The sequence below is a fragment of the Corvus hawaiiensis genome, chromosome 1 (assembly GCF_020740725.1).
Source record: "Corvus hawaiiensis isolate bCorHaw1 chromosome 1, bCorHaw1.pri.cur, whole genome shotgun sequence".
Taxonomy (NCBI): domain Eukaryota; kingdom Metazoa; phylum Chordata; class Aves; order Passeriformes; family Corvidae; genus Corvus; species Corvus hawaiiensis.
Window position 1 is genome coordinate 10,006,775 of NC_063213.1, and position 21,029 is coordinate 10,027,803.

Sequence of the window (21,029 nt, forward strand, 5' to 3'; positions counted from 1 at the left end):
AATGGTAGACTCCTATTTAGTACAAGAACAAAGCTAGACATTTGGAACTCTTTGTACTGCTGATATATACAGTTTATGCTTACTGTAAAAAGTTACACTTTAAGAAACACTAGACCTCATATTATAAAGTACATATAAATATGAAACTAGGTCTGTGTTTAAGCTCCCAAACCACCCAAAATCAGCATGAAAGCCACAAAAACTAGGACTGAGTCTAGTTTCTTCCTCCTGTTGAGCCTAAAATCTTTCCCTGTGTATTGTGGAAGAAAAAATAGCAAGTCCCAGGGCTTTGAGGCCAAAAGGCAGCGTCCAGTAGCTGAGCAGTGGCAAGGATCAACTCCCTAAACCTTCTTTGCATTGCAATTAAGTGCACGTGGAGTCCCAGCCAAATGGTGGCTGATAGCAGGGATGGAGTTTAACCTGTTTGACCTTGCACTGGAAGGGCTGAGCCCCACAGGTAGCCTCACTTTCAGTGAAGTATGAACACAAGACTTAACAAGCTACTGCCTGTCAGCTCTTAATTAGCAGCTCCCATCAGAGCAGCAGCACCCAACTGCAATGACGACAGCTTCAGTGCAAAGTCCAATTCATTAGTTAAGTTTTCAGAAGCATCATAATTTGCTTGAACGATGGTATTTAACAGCTAACACGTGGCAAGATTTGACTACCTTGGAGTTGTGTGTAGGGAGAGTTTCTAGCTAAACTTAGTACTTGATAGTATCTGCTAAATTGGATGCAGGCAGCAGGTCAGGAGGTTCCTTGGGCTAAATTCCTTGACATGCTGCAAGGTGATTTTTGTTTATTTTGACTTGCAGTTCAGATTTCCATATCCACCACTGTTGCAGCAGACAGCTGTACAGCATTTGATTCAGCCAAGTGTGTGCTAATGATTGGTAGCCTTGTTGTTTTGACAGTGTCTGCCTTGCCACCGCTGTGACACTGCTGCCGCGTGGCAGTGAGGCTGCTCTGGGGGCTTGGGGAAGATAAGCTGTGCTCTGTGTGTTATCTTGTATACTCACAAGATAAAGCACAGGTTGTGGAGCCTGCCTGTGAGAAGTGTGGGTAACATTTGGCTCTTGAGGAATACAGTAAAGTAGTATACTTTTCAAAATGTGTTTAGGACATTAAAGAGGGATTCAAAATACAAAGTACAGTAAAACCATACTACTCAGTGTGCATGAGGAAAAGTTAGAAAGTTGAAAATTGAGAAGAGAAATTATTTGCTTTGGGCCCTGTGTGAGTGAGGGTGTGATGGAAGTGTGTGAGCTGGTGCATCAAACACAAAACTTTTTCTGTTAGGAGGATATTTCTTATATTCTGCAGGTCTCATGGATGCCTACAAAACCTAAGACAGATCCTGCTGATATAATTTCCTAGATTTTCAGTCGTCTGGTTTTGTCAATCTTTCTCTCAGAAGCTATGTCCTACCATAAACTTGCTAACAAAACATGACAGAAATGGCATGGAGCAAATAATTTTGTATGGACAGGGGGTGCCATAGCTAAATGAGCATAGTGCCCAGCAAATCATACAAAGGAAATGAATGTTTCCTTCAGCTTTCAATTTTTCTTTCCAGAATTTTTAAATGAATGCTATAACAAAAGAGGACGATGAGTAACATCTTCAAGCATTTGTATGTAAATGTACATTTCAGTATTGTGGTTTTAAAGAGTCTCCAGACTTCAAATTTCTTTAAAACACTGCATGGGTGAATCAGCCTCTTTTGATACTTAACCTCTGAGCCACAGATTTTTACACATACACACACTGCATGTTTATGCTTGTTCTCTCCTCTGTGTGTGTGTGTGTGTGTGTGTGTGTGTGTATGAACCCACACATGAGCAAATAATCAGGAGTGATAAATACAGATTTAGGAACCTAACGTGTCTCCCGTTAAAATGTAAACTACTGTTTGCGTGAATAAGTTGTTCCTGTGGAGACTCTGGGAGGATTTTCTGTTGCTTGGAAGTAGAACTCAAAGGCATTGTATGAACTGTTAGTAGTTGGATACAAGTTCCCTTTAAGATATTGTAATAATATAGAAAAAATGCTTATATTTTTGCAGGAGTGCAGGGAGTAGACTGTTGTGGTTAATTTTACCATAGAGGAAGAGTGACTGCAATGAACAGCAAGAAATATGCTACAATCTTTTAATCTTTTTCTGTAATGCAAAAAGACTCTATTTTTTCTACACCGTGCAATTAAAAGATTAAAATAACACTAAAGGAGCCTGGACTTTTAGAAAAAAACCCTTATTTTTGTATTCTTGGCAATATGGTGTGTAAGAACTGCTATTTCAGTAGTAAAGTGTCAACTGTTGAGTTTAACGAAAGTGCCCTTAAATAGTAAACCAAAGTTATGAAAGTGAAATGTATATTCTTTGAAGGCAGAACACCTACTAAAATTATTGTATCTTAAAAAAAAAAAAGGAAACTGAGAACAGGTGTGATTGCTGTATCCCATGTGTGTCCATACTGCTGTTATTTCCAGACAGAGAAGAGCCATGGCCCTGCCTGTGTGTGCAGCAGTGGGAGCAGGGGCCAGCCAGCAAGGAGCCATTTGGGGGCCACCAACATGGGTTGTGTTTTGGGGGGTAACTTCTGGCTCAGTGATGTGACATCCCTGCCGCATTCGGGGCCAGGAGGTGCACGCCTGTCCTGAGGGCTGAGTTAGCCATGGCACAGGGCACAGCCTGGCCGTGCTTCAAGCCAACACAGCACGATAAGGATGGGGTAAGGGGGCGGTCGGAGAGTTTGTTCTGAAAGCACATTCCAAAGGAGATGTGATCCTGTAGGGCTTTTGGCACTCTGCAGCCACAGGGCTTCAGGAATTCATGGTTACAGTTCTTCACTCTCCCTCTTCCTGCCTCAAGCATGGGCTTCTTCTCCTACTCTGGGAATTCCTTATCCCCAAAGGCCAGCCTTCCCTCTGGCTGCACGGCGGGGCCATGGGGCCATGCAGAGGTGGCAGGTGGCTTCCCCAGGACCCTGTGCTGTGCCGGGGCCCTCGGGCACAGGTGTTGTGGAGGCGAGAGAAAACCTCGCTGTCCCCTGTGCTGGGTGTGACGCTAGCGTGGCAGCCATATGCTGGGCTGCCAGAAATAGCGGCTATTTTTAAAGAGTTGGGATTACTAAATAAACTGAGAACTAGGCTGTTGTTTCACACTGATATCGGGGTCAAGAAGGACGAGTGTTTGCTCCTTGCATGGGGATGTGATGCTGTGCAAGGGACCCCATGTCCGGCTTGCTGGCTGCCATATTGTCTGACAGCTTTTGTAGCAGAGAGTTTGTAGAGAGCTGGAATAAGAAGAATGATCTTTCAGTCATGTCTGTGTTAGGAAAGAAATTTTATGCTAAAATAATAGGTCTGTAAAGACTGGCGCTTTTTGTGTTAAGATCTAACCTTTTTTTGTGCTTTCCTCTATTTCTCTTAAAAATTAAATTCTACAAAATGGTTATATGTTTCTCTTACAAATTAGCAGGGTTTTTTTTTTAGTTTGCAATGGCCTCATGTTCTGTGAAATTAATGCAGAGGAGCTCACAGAGATGCAGTGTCTTTTCCCACTGTTCCCAACGGAGACTTTCTTTCTCTGAATCACTGTCAGGCGATGCTATCTACTGCTGTCACTCTTAGCTGTATGTCTGTCACATTCCCCCTTATCCTTCCTTCAAAACTGTGTTCTTGGCCTTTTTATCTGGGAGATCCCTCTAGTTGCCCTTGCTTTAATCCCCAGAGGGAGGAGATTTCTAAAGCTGAAATGTGGGATCGATGTGTGACCACACCACATCTTCTCATGTGCTGCTCTGTTCTGCCCTTCCCTGACATCTACTGTAGCCAGGAATGCCTCATGGACCTGGGCATGTACATACCACTTCACATCATCTTTTTTCTTCTCCCAATTTTTTTCTTTAAATGGGCTACATAACATAAAGTATAATGCAGTTAAATAATTTCTTATCCTTAATAATGGAATGTTGCTATTCATTTCATTGCACCTGTAAAGTTAGTGAGCTTTGCTGAGCTTATATCAGATCTAAAACTTGAGAGCCCTCTTTGATAAGTACCTGTAGGTCCCATAACTTGAAAATGACATTGCTGCAACTGATGGAATACTCAAATCTGTTTCATTTTTCTGAATTTGAGAGCAGGGACACTTTTAGTACTTAAATTCCCATCTTTAACTTTGCACAGATGGTGAAATGTTTTTGCATTTTTTATATTATTTTGGGTTACTGAAGTTAATATTCTGCTAGCTACAAATATTCGTGTGCATACCACAGAGTTCATTCTGAGGACAGAGCTCTAAAATAAATTATAGACCTTGGTAGCACCCATAAATCAGTCATTTTTTCATTGAGAAAGTGGTGGCAGTGGAAGAAAGTTATTTAGTGATCAAAATGCATCGTTAAGCTTTTAAAAAGGGATTCGGTGCCTGTAGTGGAGCTGTAGGCGATTTATGGCTTATCTGTACTCATTGCCTCCAGCTTTTGGAAAATTTGTAAACAAAGCCAGATGCTCATTATGTTCCTGTTCAGGGTTGGTTAGATGGGTAAATGCCATCAGAAGCACTTTGGTCCTGTTGGGTTTTAGCATGTTACAGAAAATGGAACTGCTCCAAAATGCTTTTTTAAATACTTATCATTCATGAAAATATACTTCTAGTTTCTCCTCTTAGAATGGACTTTTTAAAAATAGTTGTTAACGATAAGAACATGAAGGCAATACTCCAAGAACTGTGTGGTATGTTAAACTGTGGGTCCAGCTTTTTCTCTGTGTTAGAATTTGTGCTTATGCCATATGATGTAGTCAAGTACCACTCTCACCCTTTTTAAGGGCTTCAGGCAATGCAGGAGGCTGTGGCAGCTTCAGGCTGGGGTAGTTTTGCATTTTTACCAAATACAGGGAACTGAGATATGAACTAAGTGACTTTTTATAACCAGTTTCATAAGTTGAGTAATTTGCTATTGATTTCATATATTTTACTGCTTTCCTTTTGTCTTCTGTATAGATTACGTGATGTGAAAGGGGTTCTTGTAAACTGCGTTTTTTTCACTTTTTACTGCTCTTCAAGCACTTGAAAACATCGTTGTATACAAATTGAATGGCTACGCGACAGTACAGTTTTCCTTGTAATCATGTTTGTTGCAATATAATCTTCACGTAATTTATTCCATAATTCTTGGTTAACCTTTTGGTGTATTTTTTTGTTTTTTTGTTTATTGGCTGCAGCTGACCAGGTAAACAGGTCATGGCACGCCTAACGAAGAGACGACAGGCAGATACAAAGGCTATCCAGCATCTTTGGGCAGCTATAGAGATAATCCGGAACCAGAAGCAAATTGCAAACATTGACCGTATTACAAAGTAAGTGACCTGCTCCAAATACAGTCTTGGTGAGGGGTAAGGTTGATGCTAATAAAAGCCCTTGGAGACAGAGATAGTAAACATTGTTAGAGCCTGTGAAACAGTTACATGCACTTCTATGTTACTAATTAATTAATTATATATAAAAAACCAAATTTACCAAACTGGGCACCTGAAGGGCCTAAAATGAGGTTAATTCACAGAATTGAAATATTACCCTGTATTTGTTTTGTATAAGCATCTTTAGGAAATATGTAACATTTCTAGTGCTATAACTGAATTTAGCATTTTGGAGTTGATAGCTTGATCAAAATACAAGAAGTAGATATAACAGTTGAGGACAAAAGGGCAATAAAATCTGTAAATAATCTATTTCTTTAGGAAAATGTGAGAGACTAGTAGGAATTTTCCAGAAGGCAAAGAGAAATCTGAAGTGTTAGGTTGCTCAAATAAATAAGAAGCCATATTTGCTGAGAAGTGCATAAGATGCTATTAAAGAAGACATGAGATGATTACCACCTGTGATTAATACTGTTAAAATATTCTTCAAGGTGTATTAGGTGCTGGATACACAAAGAAATATATATTCTTTGTTCTGTGGAGCTTGCAATGTGCAGAAAAGTCTGCAATATAACTTGTAGCAGCCACTGTATTAAAAACAGAGGGCTTTGTGCCTCTTTCTGCTTTGTCTGCATTTTCAGGCTGGCCTGTACGTCACATTTGTCAAAGTAATCAATATGAATAATTTAAAAGAACTAAAGTAACCAGTTGGCAACTCTTCAGTTGCCAGAACCAATGTGAACTGATAATGAGGCCAGAGACCACTAACAGGGAGAATTATAAACAGTGCAGGTGACTAACAAAGTGAAAATCATTATATCGTGGTCCATGACACGGTCCACTGACAGAGTTTGGAAATTCTAGGGTGGAAGTGACAGGCAAAACTGGCTTCGTAAGTGGAAGAAGTATAACAGTTCAGGTTCTCCAAACATAATGAACAGTGAAGTGCAGAAAGAAAGATGATGTCCCAAATGAATTAATGGGTACCCTGCTTCTGCAAGAAGAAAAATGGACCATCAAACCAAAATGCACCTTTCCAGAGATAGGGAATTCTATGAGGGCTTGAGAAGGAGTCTGTATTTTAGGGAATTTCACTTTTGAGGTAGCAGTGGAGTTTTAGAATGCATTAAAGCATATATATTTTCATCATGTCTCCAAGGAGACAAGTGGGTAAACTAATGCTGTACACTTTCCATTTTAACATTTCAAATTACTTGCTTTAGGCTACATATTAGCTGAGTTTGTTAGCTGTTTGTGCTCCTTTTAGATGTAATAAAGGGAGACAGGCATGTCTAGCTGGGAATTCATCCCACTCTTATGAGAGATGCCTAGTTTAAGTTAGTGGGAATAACATTTAGCTGAGTAAAGTTAGGTCAGACAAATCATTACAAACAAGGTTGAGAAAACAAGCAATTAGATACTAGAAAAAGAAGTACTGCTCTTGGTAACTTGATGGGTAGTTTGATTTTTTAAAAAAGTCTAGATCCAGATTGTATGACTCATTTGTAATCAGAAGAAAAGTAAGTGACTAAACAGAAATGCAAGAAGCCTTAGTACTTTGAGAAAGACGTGCAAGGTGTTAGCAGTGAAGAGTAATCTAAAAAGTGCTTGGGCATTTTAAATTCTCCCCATGCACATCAGTGAGATAAGAGTGATGAACACTGATCTAGTTTCTATTATGTGACATTCCTAAGGAGATAACTTTTGACAAGGAAATGATAAAGACCTTTGAATTGCTGTATGGTACTAGTGGTCGATGAAGAAACACATATGACATAGTAAATGAGTATGCATAATACATAATATTCAAAATAAAGTTCCAAAATTAGCATGGCATCAGAATATCTCTTCTGATGAAAACGGAGCAGCTGATACATTCTTTCAGGCTCAATAATCATTTGGTCAGGTCAACTGCAATTCCTTAAAAGATCCATCAGTGTCTGGGCATACAGGCAAACATATGAATACTAACGATTTTCAAAACCAATGGTCAAAAGTGAAAATTATGAGCATGTGTACACAGTTGGAGCTAAAATGAAGATTTTAATATTTGGATTAGTAACATTTTCTAGAAGTGTTAAAACATCTTGGGATTGACAGAAAGAGTGGCTTTGCGTATTACAAGTATTTGAAAGTAATAATGACAGTGACATTATGGAAGTGTGTCATATTCCTGAGTGAGGATACAGAAAAACAGCAAGAGAATATTTTTTTTTTATAAATCCATGTTTAAGGTAAGTAACAGTCTTCCTATGTGTCATATAGTGGATGACAAATGGGTACTTTCAGAGAAATTCACATGTTGAAAAGATGATTCATGATTTGGTTTTTGAATGGATTTTCTTTTCTCCTGGTTTGAGCATTCATTTGCTGCTAGAGAAAAGTCATCCTGTGTCTTTTGTGACCTGTTCGTCCAACTATCTTTACAGCAATTGCTATGAAGAACTGTTGCTTTCTTCATTAGATGGTTTGTTAAGCAAATCTATTTGTTGGCTTTTCTCTTAATGTGCAATTCAGCATGGTTGTCTCCCTCTCCTTTATATATTCTTGTTAATTTAATTTAATTTAATATAATTTAATTCTTACTTTTCTTAGTCTTCTGGTGCTGAGTAGAAGACACTGTTCATCTCAAGGAACACTTACTTTTGATGACCAGGGAGGAAATGTTGGTGATACAAAAAGAGGGTTCATTGTTCGTAGATTATGAACTGTTTCAACTCAGTATGTAAAACAGACAAATTTATATTACACGTGCAAGTATGCAAATTGTTATCTATGCACTTTAAGTATAATTGTTAGAAGATTATTTGGGTAAAGGAAGACTTCCAGTAGGTACTGTCAATGGTGAGTATGCAAGGAAAATCTAAAGAACTAGGCACGCATTTTCTGTAGCGTGCATAAGAGTAGGAGGATAGTGTAGGAGGAGCCAAGAGCACTAGAAGGTACTTCTGTTATTATCAGGAAAAACCTATAAGGAAAGAGGTCCTTTAATTAAAAGCAGACTAGATCAAGTATACTTTGCTTTTTAAATTGATGAGGGGGAAAGGCAAGAACAGAAAAATGTGTGATTAGAAGTGATTGAAAACTGTCTTACATCAAGGGAAGAGTCACTTGGAAAGTTTGAATATGCAAGTTAGAGCCTTTAAGAAATTAATTAGTAAGCTTTTTGAACTTTTGACAATTTTTTTAGAAAAGTCATTGCGTGCAGAGAAGCAGTAAGAAACACAAGAAAGGTGTCTGTTTTGTAAAGAATTAAAAACATGTGGTTGTAAAAATGGCAAGAATATGACAGAGTTAATTGGAGTATTATATAAATACTTAAGGCATTGGTAAGGAAGAGACCACACTGCGCAGACTCAATGTCTCAGAAAAAAACACTCAACAAATCATCATATGAAAGGGATTCTGCAGTTTTATTGACTACCTGTGAGGGTACCTTATATTTGGAAATGCACTTTCCATGGGTTGGAGAGAATTCTTCAGTAACTTGAAAACTGAATGAAGGACTGAAAACCAAAACTAACGAGAAGCAAGAGTGACGTGAATTTAAAGGAATTAGTACTTTGAATGCAAACTACCTTTGGAAGAGAATTTTAAAATATATGTTTAAGTTCCTATCTTTGTACATAAGCTCCAGTATATTCAATGCATTTTTATTTAACGATAGAGCTCACTTGAAGGCAGTAGTAGCATTTCTGTTAAGGTATGGAAAATAAATATTCTCACCTGGCTTATATTGTCACAGTGTATCTCAAGTCAATGAATTGCAATAGTTTAAAGTTTGACTACAAGAAATAGCTAGTATTTCTAAACCCACCACATTTCTTAATAACAAAATTACATTTCTAAGAGGTATTCATCAAGAAATATGACTTCTTTTTCTGTATAGACTTGATATGGGGATAATTTGACCCTAGTGTATCAATTATTTAGATGAGCATTATTGGTATTAGTTGTGCTATAGGCACTAGTGAAGAAATAGCTTCCCATATCCTATGAATTCTCTGTCAAGAGTGCAGCCTGAAAAATAGTTCATCCCTAAAAGTGTGTTAAAAATTGTAACTATGCTTTGACTTCCTGTTTTTTCCTCATTATCTTCCATCTGTTCTGGTTTTGGGGTAACCTCAAGAATTGATTCTATGGAATAAAACGCCTTAAAATACACTGGCAAAAAGGCATGCATATTTAGCTGAGTAGGATAAATTACTGACATTCAGTTGCATAGCAGATTGGTAAGTATTTCTGTACGGACATGTTTTTAAGGTTCTCTTTTTTTGGCCATTCCAATCTCCCAGTTCATTTTACAGTGTTTTCTTCATAATTCCCTTACAGGTAATTGGACTCATAAGATTTAATTAACTACTAATTAAATATATACCCCTTTTCTCACAAAGTATTTGGTTTTCTCAGTAGCAATATATGAACATTTCATAATGTTTATGATTAGTTCATAGTTCATTAGCTATTGAGTTAATGTTATTAACATACCCAGTTGGCAAATCTGGTCTTCTAAAACGATTATTGGCAGCTTTCAAGATTTTTTCATTGTTAAATGATAATTTTTCTGGTTTCTAAACTACGCCATGAAGACTAATGTAAAGAACCAAAACATAATTCTTCTGCACATTCTTCCTCGTGATTTTTTCTCTTTCCCTTTGTTGCATTTCATGATTGATTAAGTTGATTAGTGTTTCTCTGTCTCTTGTATAGGCTGTGTCTATACCATCTTTGTGTACCATGACAGGGAATGCCCTGGCACTCTCTGGAGCAGTTATGCTGGGTCTACACCTCATTGCCTTTAGCTCATAGAGTGTTTCTTTGGCCCTGACATATTCTTTTGTTTGTTTTGTATGTGTGTGTGGTTCTTCAGTTCTAAGTGCCAAAAATAACACAGCCCACAGCAATGCTATTCTTGAAACCTGAAGATAGAGCCACGATGGGCACGATGTGGAGGCGTCTGAGGACACACAGCGTGCTGCAACAGGGTTGGGTGCCCTTGGCAGAGGGAGCCAGTGTTGGCATGGTTTACACTGGTGTTCTCTGTCATGCCATGCTTTGCTTTTTCCCTGGAGGAAGAACTTGTCTTTCTCCAGAATGGAGCCTGTGAATAAGTTAGTGTGGAAATGAAACCAAGAGTGGCCATAGACACAGGGTAGAGGTATCACAACTTTGGGGGAGATGAAGCTGATGGATAGACCACTAGCTGGGATAAAACTGATAATGCTGAAATTGGACACTTTATATTATTTTCAAGTAAAGTGATACTGAAACCATCTGTTTCATCAATCAGAAGGCTGTTTTACCCCATTGATGTTACAAAAAAATATTGTTTTCTCATTAATAGATACTTTAATATTTTTTAATTGGTTTTCAAGTAGGATGGTCCAGTAGTAGGTGCCTAAACGGTCATAGCTGTTTTTCCCATATTTGTTCTGTGGGCTCATTCTTGCTATATTGTAATTTAATGTAGGTGCAGCCAAGTCAGAACATCAAACAGAAATGAGCAGATCCCAAGCCAGTGTAGAGTAGACTCTCTTAGCTCTGTGCCGACTGACATTAATCAGCATTGATGGGATATCATGTCAGAAAAGAATTACTCAGCATGAAAGATTACTGTAAAATAATGAGATTTTCTGTTTCCACCGTTGAGATGGAGTTGCTAACAGTTGTAGATTGAGTATGTGACCCTCTCAGTTTGACATTTGGACCTAGGAAGGGGATTTCTTCTCCAAGTATCAGTCTTTGGAATTTCTCTAGTCAATGTCTGAGAAGAGTTGAAGTTCATATATATGGTTTTGTTGCCTTACTTCTTTTGCTGTTCTCTTTCTAGGCTGTCTACTTTAACAGAAAACAATTTATAGAAGTAGTGATTAAAGTAAAGTTGAGAATGAGCAATTTATTCTCAGGTACAGAATAAACACAACAGGGTATAAATAAGAAAACGAGCAATTTGAATGGATAGGGAATAATCACACAAGTATATAAATAAGAATATGTGGTGAAGTGGCAAGAAAAAAAAATCAGAACAAGATTCTTACAAAATTGCTTATTTGAAGCTTAGAAACTTACCAGAAAAAAATCTGTTACTATTTATAGTACTCCTGATGAAAATTTAAATCCTCCTAGTATTCTGCATGTTGCAACTAAATAGTCATGCATAAATGAAAATAGTAAGCCATAGGAAAGATTAGAAGAGCAGATGACTCTGGATTTATAACTAGATAATCCTGTTGTTAAACTTTGCATGAACAGAAGAAGTATTGTAGCCCCTGATATTTCTTTGATTGAAATAAAGGCTTAGAAATGGTTTTTTTCACTTTGTTGGTTTCTTATCCTTTGTCAAGCTATTCCCCTAAAATATATGTCTTTTTGTTGCTGGAGAGCAGGCTTATCTGAAAGCAACTGTTTGAAGTAGAGCATCCTCCTGTTATGCAGGAGAATGCAGTGATCACTTGAGTTCACTTTTTACCAGAGTTACTGGCTCCTTTTCTATATCTGTACATCGTTTTCATGTATGCTTTAAATGTGACTATTTGAAGCAAACAGTGTTATTGAAACCCTGGCCAGTACACTGAATTTGTTTTCTGTGCATGCAGTGTAGTAGCAATTCCTGATTATGCAAGGGTAAGCAAAAGTTTGGAGTACAAGGTCCAACAATAAAAAGCATAATACTTCCTGAACAGTCCACATAGCTGCTTCCAGAGGCAGCCTGTCTAGTGAGAAAACTGACTTCAGTTTCTGTAGGACTGGCAGAATTATAGATAATATGCATTACAGAATACATCACTGGGTGGTGACAGGGTAGAAAACTCTTAATTTTCAATGCCTCCTCATGTGTTTTCTGTTACAGGTAAAGACAAGGTGCTTTTTTTCTGTCTGGCTCCTCTGTGTCAATCTCCTTTGTGATTTCATTTATTTTCCTTCTCTGTTTGTCATTATGAACTCCAGCTACTTCCTTAAGCTCCAAACCAGTGTGGGATTTTTCTGTTCTCAGAACACTATTTTTGTGTTAAAGTGAGACAATGACCTGAGTTTAGAGTTTTAAGGCTTGTAAATCCTTAGTCAGAGATCAAACTGCAGAAAACAAAGGTCTTCTCTGCTTTTTCAGCAATTTGTGACCAATTTAGTTAAAAATCATTATATTAATAAAACAAAAACCAGTCTAAAAATCATTTGATCATTTGATTCCCTAATAACAAAATTTTTAGTACAAGTACTACTTTGGTCATATATAAAAATCGTATTATGGGTGCATAACTAGCAGTTACAAGCATAGCAATACATTGCAGAGAAATGTGCTGGACACCAAAATGCTTGGCTTGTTTGACACATTAATTTTTTATACTGATGGCGTCGCAGTGAGTTTAAATGATGGATTCAGGTTAAATTTGTTTTATATTTTCAAAAGCTCATTTATATTCTATAAAGTAACAAAAAGAACACTGAGAACTGCATATATGCAGGAAAGTACAGGGGTTCTTACCTGCTCCTGCATCATAACTGATACACAGTTTTGCTTGTAAATTTGTACTGAGACTGACCAATGGGGTAATACTCATCAAGCTAATAACAATTTTTAATACCCAGATTCAAAAAAAAAGTTGAAAGAAAAGTGAGAAACCAAGCTAAACATGCATATTTTATAAAACTCTTAAGAAGGAATGACAGGTTGTGATTTAATTGCACAAGGGGTGTTTACAATGGCATATGTTCATTAAATTTCACCTGTGTTCCCTGTAGATAGATACATTCATCATACAGCTTTTACCTATCTGTTTACAGGGTGTTTTATCTTAATTTTGTTCACGATTTTGGAATGATTTTTTGGTTTGGATATTATTTAATTTTAATATTGCTCATATTAATGGTCCATTTTAAGGGCTGCCTTTAGATTATTTGACTAAGGAGAGTGAAAACAGGGATTGCAGGAAAAAATGTAAACTTTTCTTGAAAAAAGTCTATAAAGAACCTATCTGCATTTGCTCTGAGTAGTCATGGAATTAAAAGTGCTAAATTAGTAGATTTGCTTGAAGTATTATCTTGAGTTTATAATGCATATTAATAATTACTCTTTTTCCCATCAAGCTCTTTTATTGATACAGCTTATTTCTTCAATTTGTGTAACAATTCTATTTAATCACATTAATTAAACTGGTTTAAGGAATACAGAAAGAGAAGTCCACAAGTATTCAACAGTGTTATTTGTAATTTCTTAGGGATGATTTTTCCTTCAACTTGGTACTGAGACATTGTCCCCTGTTGCTTCCTGAATTGCTGGGTCTGCTTTCCAGTGCTGGCTGTCAAAGACTAGTTCAGTGCCTGGTGTGGAAAACTCTTCACCAGGGGACTGACGGATTGCTCCAGCCTTGCTGCCTTTTTTCCTGCTTTATGCAGAATACAGGGAATGGATAGGATGTTGTAGCTGGCTGTGCAATCATTACACCTGTAAGGGTCTAGCATAAATGGCTATTTTGTTAAGGACTGGAGCTTAAGGTGAAGTGGAGCTTTTTGTGCATTTGCTTTGATCAGAAATATTACTGCATGCACGTCTTGTTCCTACAGTTCATTCTGCAAAAAATAAATAGGTGCTCACATGTTCTGATGAATTTTGCTTGATTTAATGTTCCTTATTTAATAATTCTTCTCTTAGGAATGGTCTTACATGGTATTGCTAGCGTGGCATTTTTCTTTTTCTGTCTCAGAAGTCAATGTTCTTCATTGATTCAGTAGGTGAAGTCATCTCTGGGCTGAGCATGACTATGGTAAATAAAATGATTCACAGAAACAGCACAAACACATTGTTATTAACAGCAGCCATACTCCTTGTTTGATGTTTGTTAGTAAGTGGATACTCATTTAAAGTCTCCTTATTGAGTATTACTATAAAAGCTGTAATATCCAATGTTTAATACAATACATACAAACTATGAGCTCCAGTAGGAATATTGAGAAGGAAAGGGATGGATCTGATTTGAAAATCGCTGTCCCCATTTTCATGTACTCCATATTTCTATTAATATTTGTATTGAAATTGTGTAAGTTTACACAGAAAAATACATAAAAGGCTAATTTTATTTCTAATTATTAAAAGCAAACCAGTTTTTATGTCATGACCATCATGGTTTTTGTTCAAATCATAACATCTTTGTAATATTTGAAAGTGAAACTTCTAGCTTATGTTTGGTTTCTTTGCTGTAAATAAATGTGACTTTCTCTTAGAAGTAAGAGATAAAAATGAGTGGGACATGGCCATTTAACAGCTTGTTATCTGACCTGAAGTGCTCATCAAGGCTTTCTCTGTAATCAGTGGAGAGAGAATGATCTCCAAAGCACTACTCATACCATCTATTTTAGGCTGTGGTTTCATATTCCCATTCATATAAACAATATCATCACCAAGAGCAGCAGCCCTGCCCTGATGGCTTTTCCAGCCATTGTGTTATTCCCTAGATGGTAATAAGGTGAACATTTGTGTGACAGAGTGATGATTCTGAAACTCAGCTAGACTAAAAGTAACCTAACAAAAAAACCACACACACAAAACCACCCCCAAAAACAGAAAGAAAAAGGTTTTGACCCATATAAGAATGGAAATTAGATAGAAAGCTCTAAAAAACTGAATCATGAAAGCATTCAAATCTTTATTTTTTTAACATGTTTTGAATTGAGATGCTCCGTATGAACTGACTAAATATTTCATTTCCAAGGTATTAGCTAGGATGTTACATTCTGAGTCATGTAATACTTGTTTGTCTCTTCAGTACATCCAAAGAAAAGAGCAGGATGGAACAGTGGCCCTGCAGATACCTGAACAATTGTACCTGTGCATGCAGCACCCCTGCATGATTAGTGCTTGTTTCCCAGTGCACACACATGTGCATTACCAGCAGTGTCACATACAGGTTTTTAGGTTGGGAAAATAGGAGTAGAGCCATTTATTAGGTAAGTTCCTCCATAAGAAGATGGTGGGGAAATTTTTCTGGATAAGGGTTGAATAGCTTGGTGCTTAAATTACTTGCTTTTCATGGCCATACTGGTGGATTACACAATCTAAAGTGTATAGTGAAGTTGTAAGAGTGGGAGTTTAAATTACTGAATCAGGGAGTTACCTGGGTTAACATTACTGTGCTTTTTACAGAAATGACCCAGGTGATTACCATTATTGGTGCATGCATGGTGCCTGTGGTATCTAAAGCACTCACAAACGAGATCACTCCTCAGCTTCCTTTTAGCAGCAGCAGCACAAACATCAGGCAGATCTGAATTTAGCTGAACTGCTAGATTTCACTGTTTCACTATCAAGTTTATGCGTTCTTTTTGTTTTATAAAAACACTGCACAAAATTAGATTCCATATTCATGCAAATTCTGAATTTCTTGACTACAAAGGAAAGATGAAACAAACTTTAAAAACACTTACTGCTTGGATAGTGTATGTGTCTTCAAAATGAATGTTGCAGATACTGATGTCAGAGGGAAAAGTAAATGCATGGTTTCTCTGTAATTCCTGGAATTTTGGACGGCATAAAATGTGGATCACGTAAGAAGTATTTTACTGCAGAGGCAGCAGCCCTGTCAGTGGCTGCCTGGTCTGTGCATGTGCTGTTGGTATGTGGAGTGCGCCTGTTCATATACCTGCATCTCATTGTGGAATATAAATACAGAGGAAGAAAATTGTGCCATGATTGTGTTTATCTTAGTGAATAAAATCCATAATTGAAACTTCAGAAAGTGGAAACACATCAAAAAGTATCCTAGAAAACAAAAGTGAGCTGCTACATCCCCACTGTAGCCAGCTCTACCTCCTGTGTGTGTCTGTGTTGTCTCAGCTCTCAGACCAGCTCTCAGTTTCTGGCAAGCGGGGAATATATGTGTCAAATACCCATAATGTTTAGGCTGTGTTTTATGGGAGTTGATTGGTCCCATAGTGCTACATGGTGGGAGCAGGCAACCTGAGCTTCAGAGCTGAGACCTGGAGATACAACTGTGAGCACAGATCTTCACCTGGCTTTCCACAAGGAGAGCTGATGGATTCCCGAGATCTGGGCCTGTGTATTTGAAGTTCTTATGCCATGTAGCTGCATTTGTTAAAAAAGAATAAATCAATCACAGCCATCTCTTCTACTTTTATTTTCAGTATGACCAAGTGGCCTATTCTTTGCAAATTATATTTTAAAAAGGTCTTAAAAGAAATAGCTGTCATGCCCTGGAACTGAGGCAAAAGGCATCACTTTTCACTAGAGGTAGGGAGACAATATAAAACTCAGAACAGATTTTTGGCTGCTTTCCTTCTATTTTATGTATTATTCCTTAAGGTCTGTCCCTGAATCTAGGACGTTTTTATGTACCTGTAGGTAACATTTAAAATTAATGGCAGACTTTCAGTTGAGTTTAATGGTATCTGCTGTATTTTCTCAGATCTCAATTTTATCAGATCTCATTTTATCAGACCTCAAATTTATCAGTTTTCAACTCATCCCTGGATGAGTTGCTCAGTGGATAGTCTGCTGGCAGCAGCAGGCTGCTACTTCCCTTTTCATTGGGGAGGGTGGAGGCATCCAGCATTGAGAGAGATCAGACCAAGATCACAGTGCTTGCCATGAAAGTTAACATCTACCTACGCTTGCCACACTGTTGTATTTTTGCAGCTATTTGTGATATGTGTTTTATTTCAGTCTTTACGTACAGATACCCTTGCTGTAACATTTTTTGGTTATTTTCTTTTGGTTGAGTTCAAGTGGCCGAAAATGCAATTCCTTATGAGTTCAGAAAAACTGGTTGGTTTTTTTTTTAAATACCCATGTCAGCTTCCTACCTTAAATAACCTTCCTTCCTCCTCTGCCCAGCTTTCTTCTTTGGGCTGCAGTTCAGCAGTGCCCATGTAGACCATTTGCTGCCTCTCAGTCGACCACAGATGCCTTCAAGAGGACTCTTTAGGAGCAGAGTTAGCTATTTTACGTGCTCTATTTTGTAGCTATCTAGACTAAACTCTTTGGGACGGGGTTTAGCTTCATGCTGTGTCTTGCAGAGCACCAGGCAGGAGTTGTGAGCTGTGTGACAGCTGTAGGTGAAAAGTTCACCATCTGATCCCCTGCAAGTGCTGGCCACTTCTGTGTCTGTTTTGCTCCCATGGTGATCACAGCTTTAGAGTCTGCTTCCTACACACCCCTAAGATCAAACCAAGCTTCTTTCTTTAGTTTTAAGGTGTGTTATGAAGCACATATATTAGATGTAGGTTTTTAATAGAAACACTTCATGGAAACTGGCAATTTGAGAAAAGTATTTTGAAGTTTTAGGAGTGAATTGGTGATACGCTGACAGACTTTTGTGCTTCTGTAATGTCCTATATATTGGGCAGGCAGGTGGTTTAGAGGCGGATCAGGTACTCCTGTAGTCCAGTTTGTTTAGCAAAGGGAGGTGGCAAGATCCAGTTGTCAATTGGTAGTGCCATGAGTTACCGGAGTTTTTGTTGCTGTGAAGGAGGGAGAGTCTGGAAATGCCCGTACCAGGTTTTGCTGCATCTCTTTCCTCTCCAGCATTCAGCATGGCTCAGATGGGGTGTACAGCAGGTGCCTGTGTGGCCCCTCTGAGAAGTGCTGGAGGCCCCTCCTTCCACATGTGCTGGTCCCTTGGGCTGTCCCTGTGGTGTCTGAGAGGTGGTCAAGATTTTAGGATGGGTAACAGTAATAACATAATAATATAAACAGAAGAATATGACCATATTTTATTGTTACTTACACCTGACTAATGTTCATCTGCAGTCCCAAAGAGATTTGAAATTGTTGTTTCATATTTCTCTGATTGGTACTTTGTGTATTAAATACAGATGAGCATCACATACATATACAATCTATGAATCTATTAGTGATTATACTCTGTAAGTCTCCTCTAAAGGTTTTCTTTTATCATCAGACAGATGCACACATATATTAGGTGTGTGCACATGTGCATCTACCTGATTCTGTTGGTAGTATTGTTTCTGAAGGTCACCACATTTAAATATACATTTGATGGTATGGCAATGAGGTTTGTTTAAGGGTGCTAATGAACAAACTACGTGCTAAAGATCCTTAGCCTTTGTCTTCCAAGTGGTGTTGCAATAATTGAAAACATGCATTACTAGGCCCTTAAAAGTTGGTTCCAAAAACTGTAATTTTGCTAGATTTGCTAGATTCTTCTATGCTAATGTCAAGGAGGTTTGCACTGCCAGTTTATAAATTGAGAAAATACTGACCTATAAACACTCTAATTTTCAGCAGCAGTTCAGTTGCTTCTGTATTCTGCAGACAGGCAGCCTCATTTGGTGAGATTTTGAATTTAACATGCAGATTATCAGGCCTAACCTCCACTTTTCATCAGACAGACCCTCATTTTATATAGTACGGATTAGCAGAGTTTTGAAATGGTTTCTTCAGCCCCCTATCTGATTAGGGCTGGTTTACTGATTTAGAGGATTTTTCTTTGTCTCTGTGCCTTATTCTCACTCATATGAGTGTATTTGCTTTACTGCTTGTGGCTGGGTTGTATTACACTCCAAAATCTGTTGATATGGAGGGCTGGGCAAGAGCGTAACAAACCAGTGTTCCTTCAACTCCCTGTCTCCAAGGTAAGGCTAATCAAGTTTTGTTGAAAACAGCAATTGGGGATTGCTTTATCTCCTGTACTTGTTTTTTAACTTGCTGGTGCCAGATGCTTCAGTGCATGCAGTGCCAGGAAGGGACGTGCACTCCCTGGATTAGTGGTGTCACTTCCGCACAAAGGCATTTCAATATTGTTTTTCCCTGATCCAGTAATGAGGCTGACATAGTAGTTGGGACTCCAGACATCATGCTTTCTGTCTCTGAGCTGGATATTAACTTATTCTGTGTTTTCAGCATTTTTCACGTTGTGACAGTTTTTTTCACATTTCATTATTAAAGAACTTTAACGATCTTTTCTGATTTGAGTCCTGTGCCTTAGTCACTTCTTTTATTACCTGCTGTCCTTCTGGCTGAAAAGAAACAAGATAAGTTTTCATCCAAACCTTACAGTGTTGTTTTTTAGTCTTTGTGAGTATCTAGCCATGTACACTTCACAAGTTTTAATGAAGTAAAAATTTGGGGGAGGGTGCACTTTTCTAACAGCAGTTCTACTCTTTGAAGTAAAACCATTCTCTCTACACATGCGTGCTTTCCTATGAAAGGTGATAACATTTTATTTTAAAAATAGAAAGCATAGCCCTTGTGGCTCTCCAGTGGCACAGTCTGAACATTGACTAAAGTATTCTGCAAAAAGCCACTGGGGATTTATTACTCCTGATTTACAGCTGGAGAAAATGGGGAGGCAGTTTAGTAGGTAGCAGTACTTTCACTCTGGTTGAGAACACAGATTGGATTTGAGAAACTGGTGATTCTGAGCCTTGTGCTCCTTTTCACTAGGGCACAACCTGCCACAGTGGAAATAGGCAGATTAAACCTCTTAGATGATTACAGTTGGTTTAATGCTTTTTGGTTGGTATTATGTATCTGTTCTGTTCAGAGATATCAGTGAGAAATCACGAAACCTGTAGCTTACATTTAGAAATTTGGTTGGACTGAGTTTCTGCAACTAGAGATGATGATGCAGTGCAAAATACATCCTTCAGTAGGATACCCTGAGGGTTATGGCACTGGGTTAATACTTGATTTCTGTTCTCAGACCTATAGCAGCCCACCATATAAGTGTAGGGAAATCACTTATGTGCTCAGAGTCTGATTTGTTCTGTCACTAAAATGGGAAGAATGATAGTTAGCCTATTCTCCGTATTTTGAGACCTATTAAGGACTTGAATTAATTACAGACATATGAATGCTATGGCTCTGTTGGGGAGGTTGTTAGTACTGAGTTAAAAATGGAAATTTGCTGAAAAAAGAGTAACATTAGCAAATGTTGATGAAGATAATTTGCACTTTAAAAAGCTAGTTGTGTTTGCATAAATATGTGCATATGTGCACACACACGAAATACATGTAACATGATTATATAAGCAAATGAGCTGTTTTCGTGTGGGTTTAAAGCTTCAGCACTTTATGCTTCCACAGACTAGTGGTGTTCACTTGCACTCTGTTTGAAAGTGAAGTAAACAGACTTGAGTCTCTGCCTGTTTCAGACCTTGGAATTTGGAGAACTTGGAAAACTCATTTATGGTGTTTAATCTCACTTGAACAGGTGCTCATGATGAGTTTTGGTTTCTGTAAAAGTCGAGAGGGATCAGGTTGGGCAGATGAGCATCCACCCAGGGTGATACAGAACTGAAGTGCCTTATCTTCTGATTTTGGCCCTTGCCCCTATGTGCAAACCACCAGAAGGTTCATATATATTAGCTTGGAACGCAGACTTGCACAGAATATTGTTCTTTTTGTATCAATTACTTACTTTTTAGACAATGCTAGCTTGCACACACCAATCAGGCTTGGGCCATGTTGTGGTAGACATTGTAAAATATAGTAAATGGTAGGTAGCATCTGCCTCTAAGAGTTTTTATCCTAAAATAATAAAACTCAAGATCCTGGAAACATGCTGCATTTATGTAAATGCCTCTGATACCAAGCAGAAATTTATAAATGCTCTGTGCTGCTCTGATTATTG

At 38.0% G+C, this 21,029-nt stretch overlaps 1 protein-coding gene across 3 annotated transcripts in view; it reads left to right on the top strand.

Moving 5' to 3' along the window:
• The window catches only part of ZMYND11 (zinc finger MYND-type containing 11), a 105,556-nt gene that overhangs the window by 38,859 nt on the left and 45,668 nt on the right, over nucleotides 1–21,029 (top strand). For all 3 annotated transcript variants that reach the window (XM_048328640.1, XM_048328721.1, XM_048328818.1), the window contains exon 2: nucleotides 5,230–5,364. In XM_048328640.1, coding sequence (XP_048184597.1) covers nucleotides 5,249–5,364 — 116 coding nt within the window. In that variant the 5' untranslated portion in view covers nucleotides 5,230–5,248. The remainder of the gene's footprint in view (nucleotides 1–5,229; nucleotides 5,365–21,029) is intronic.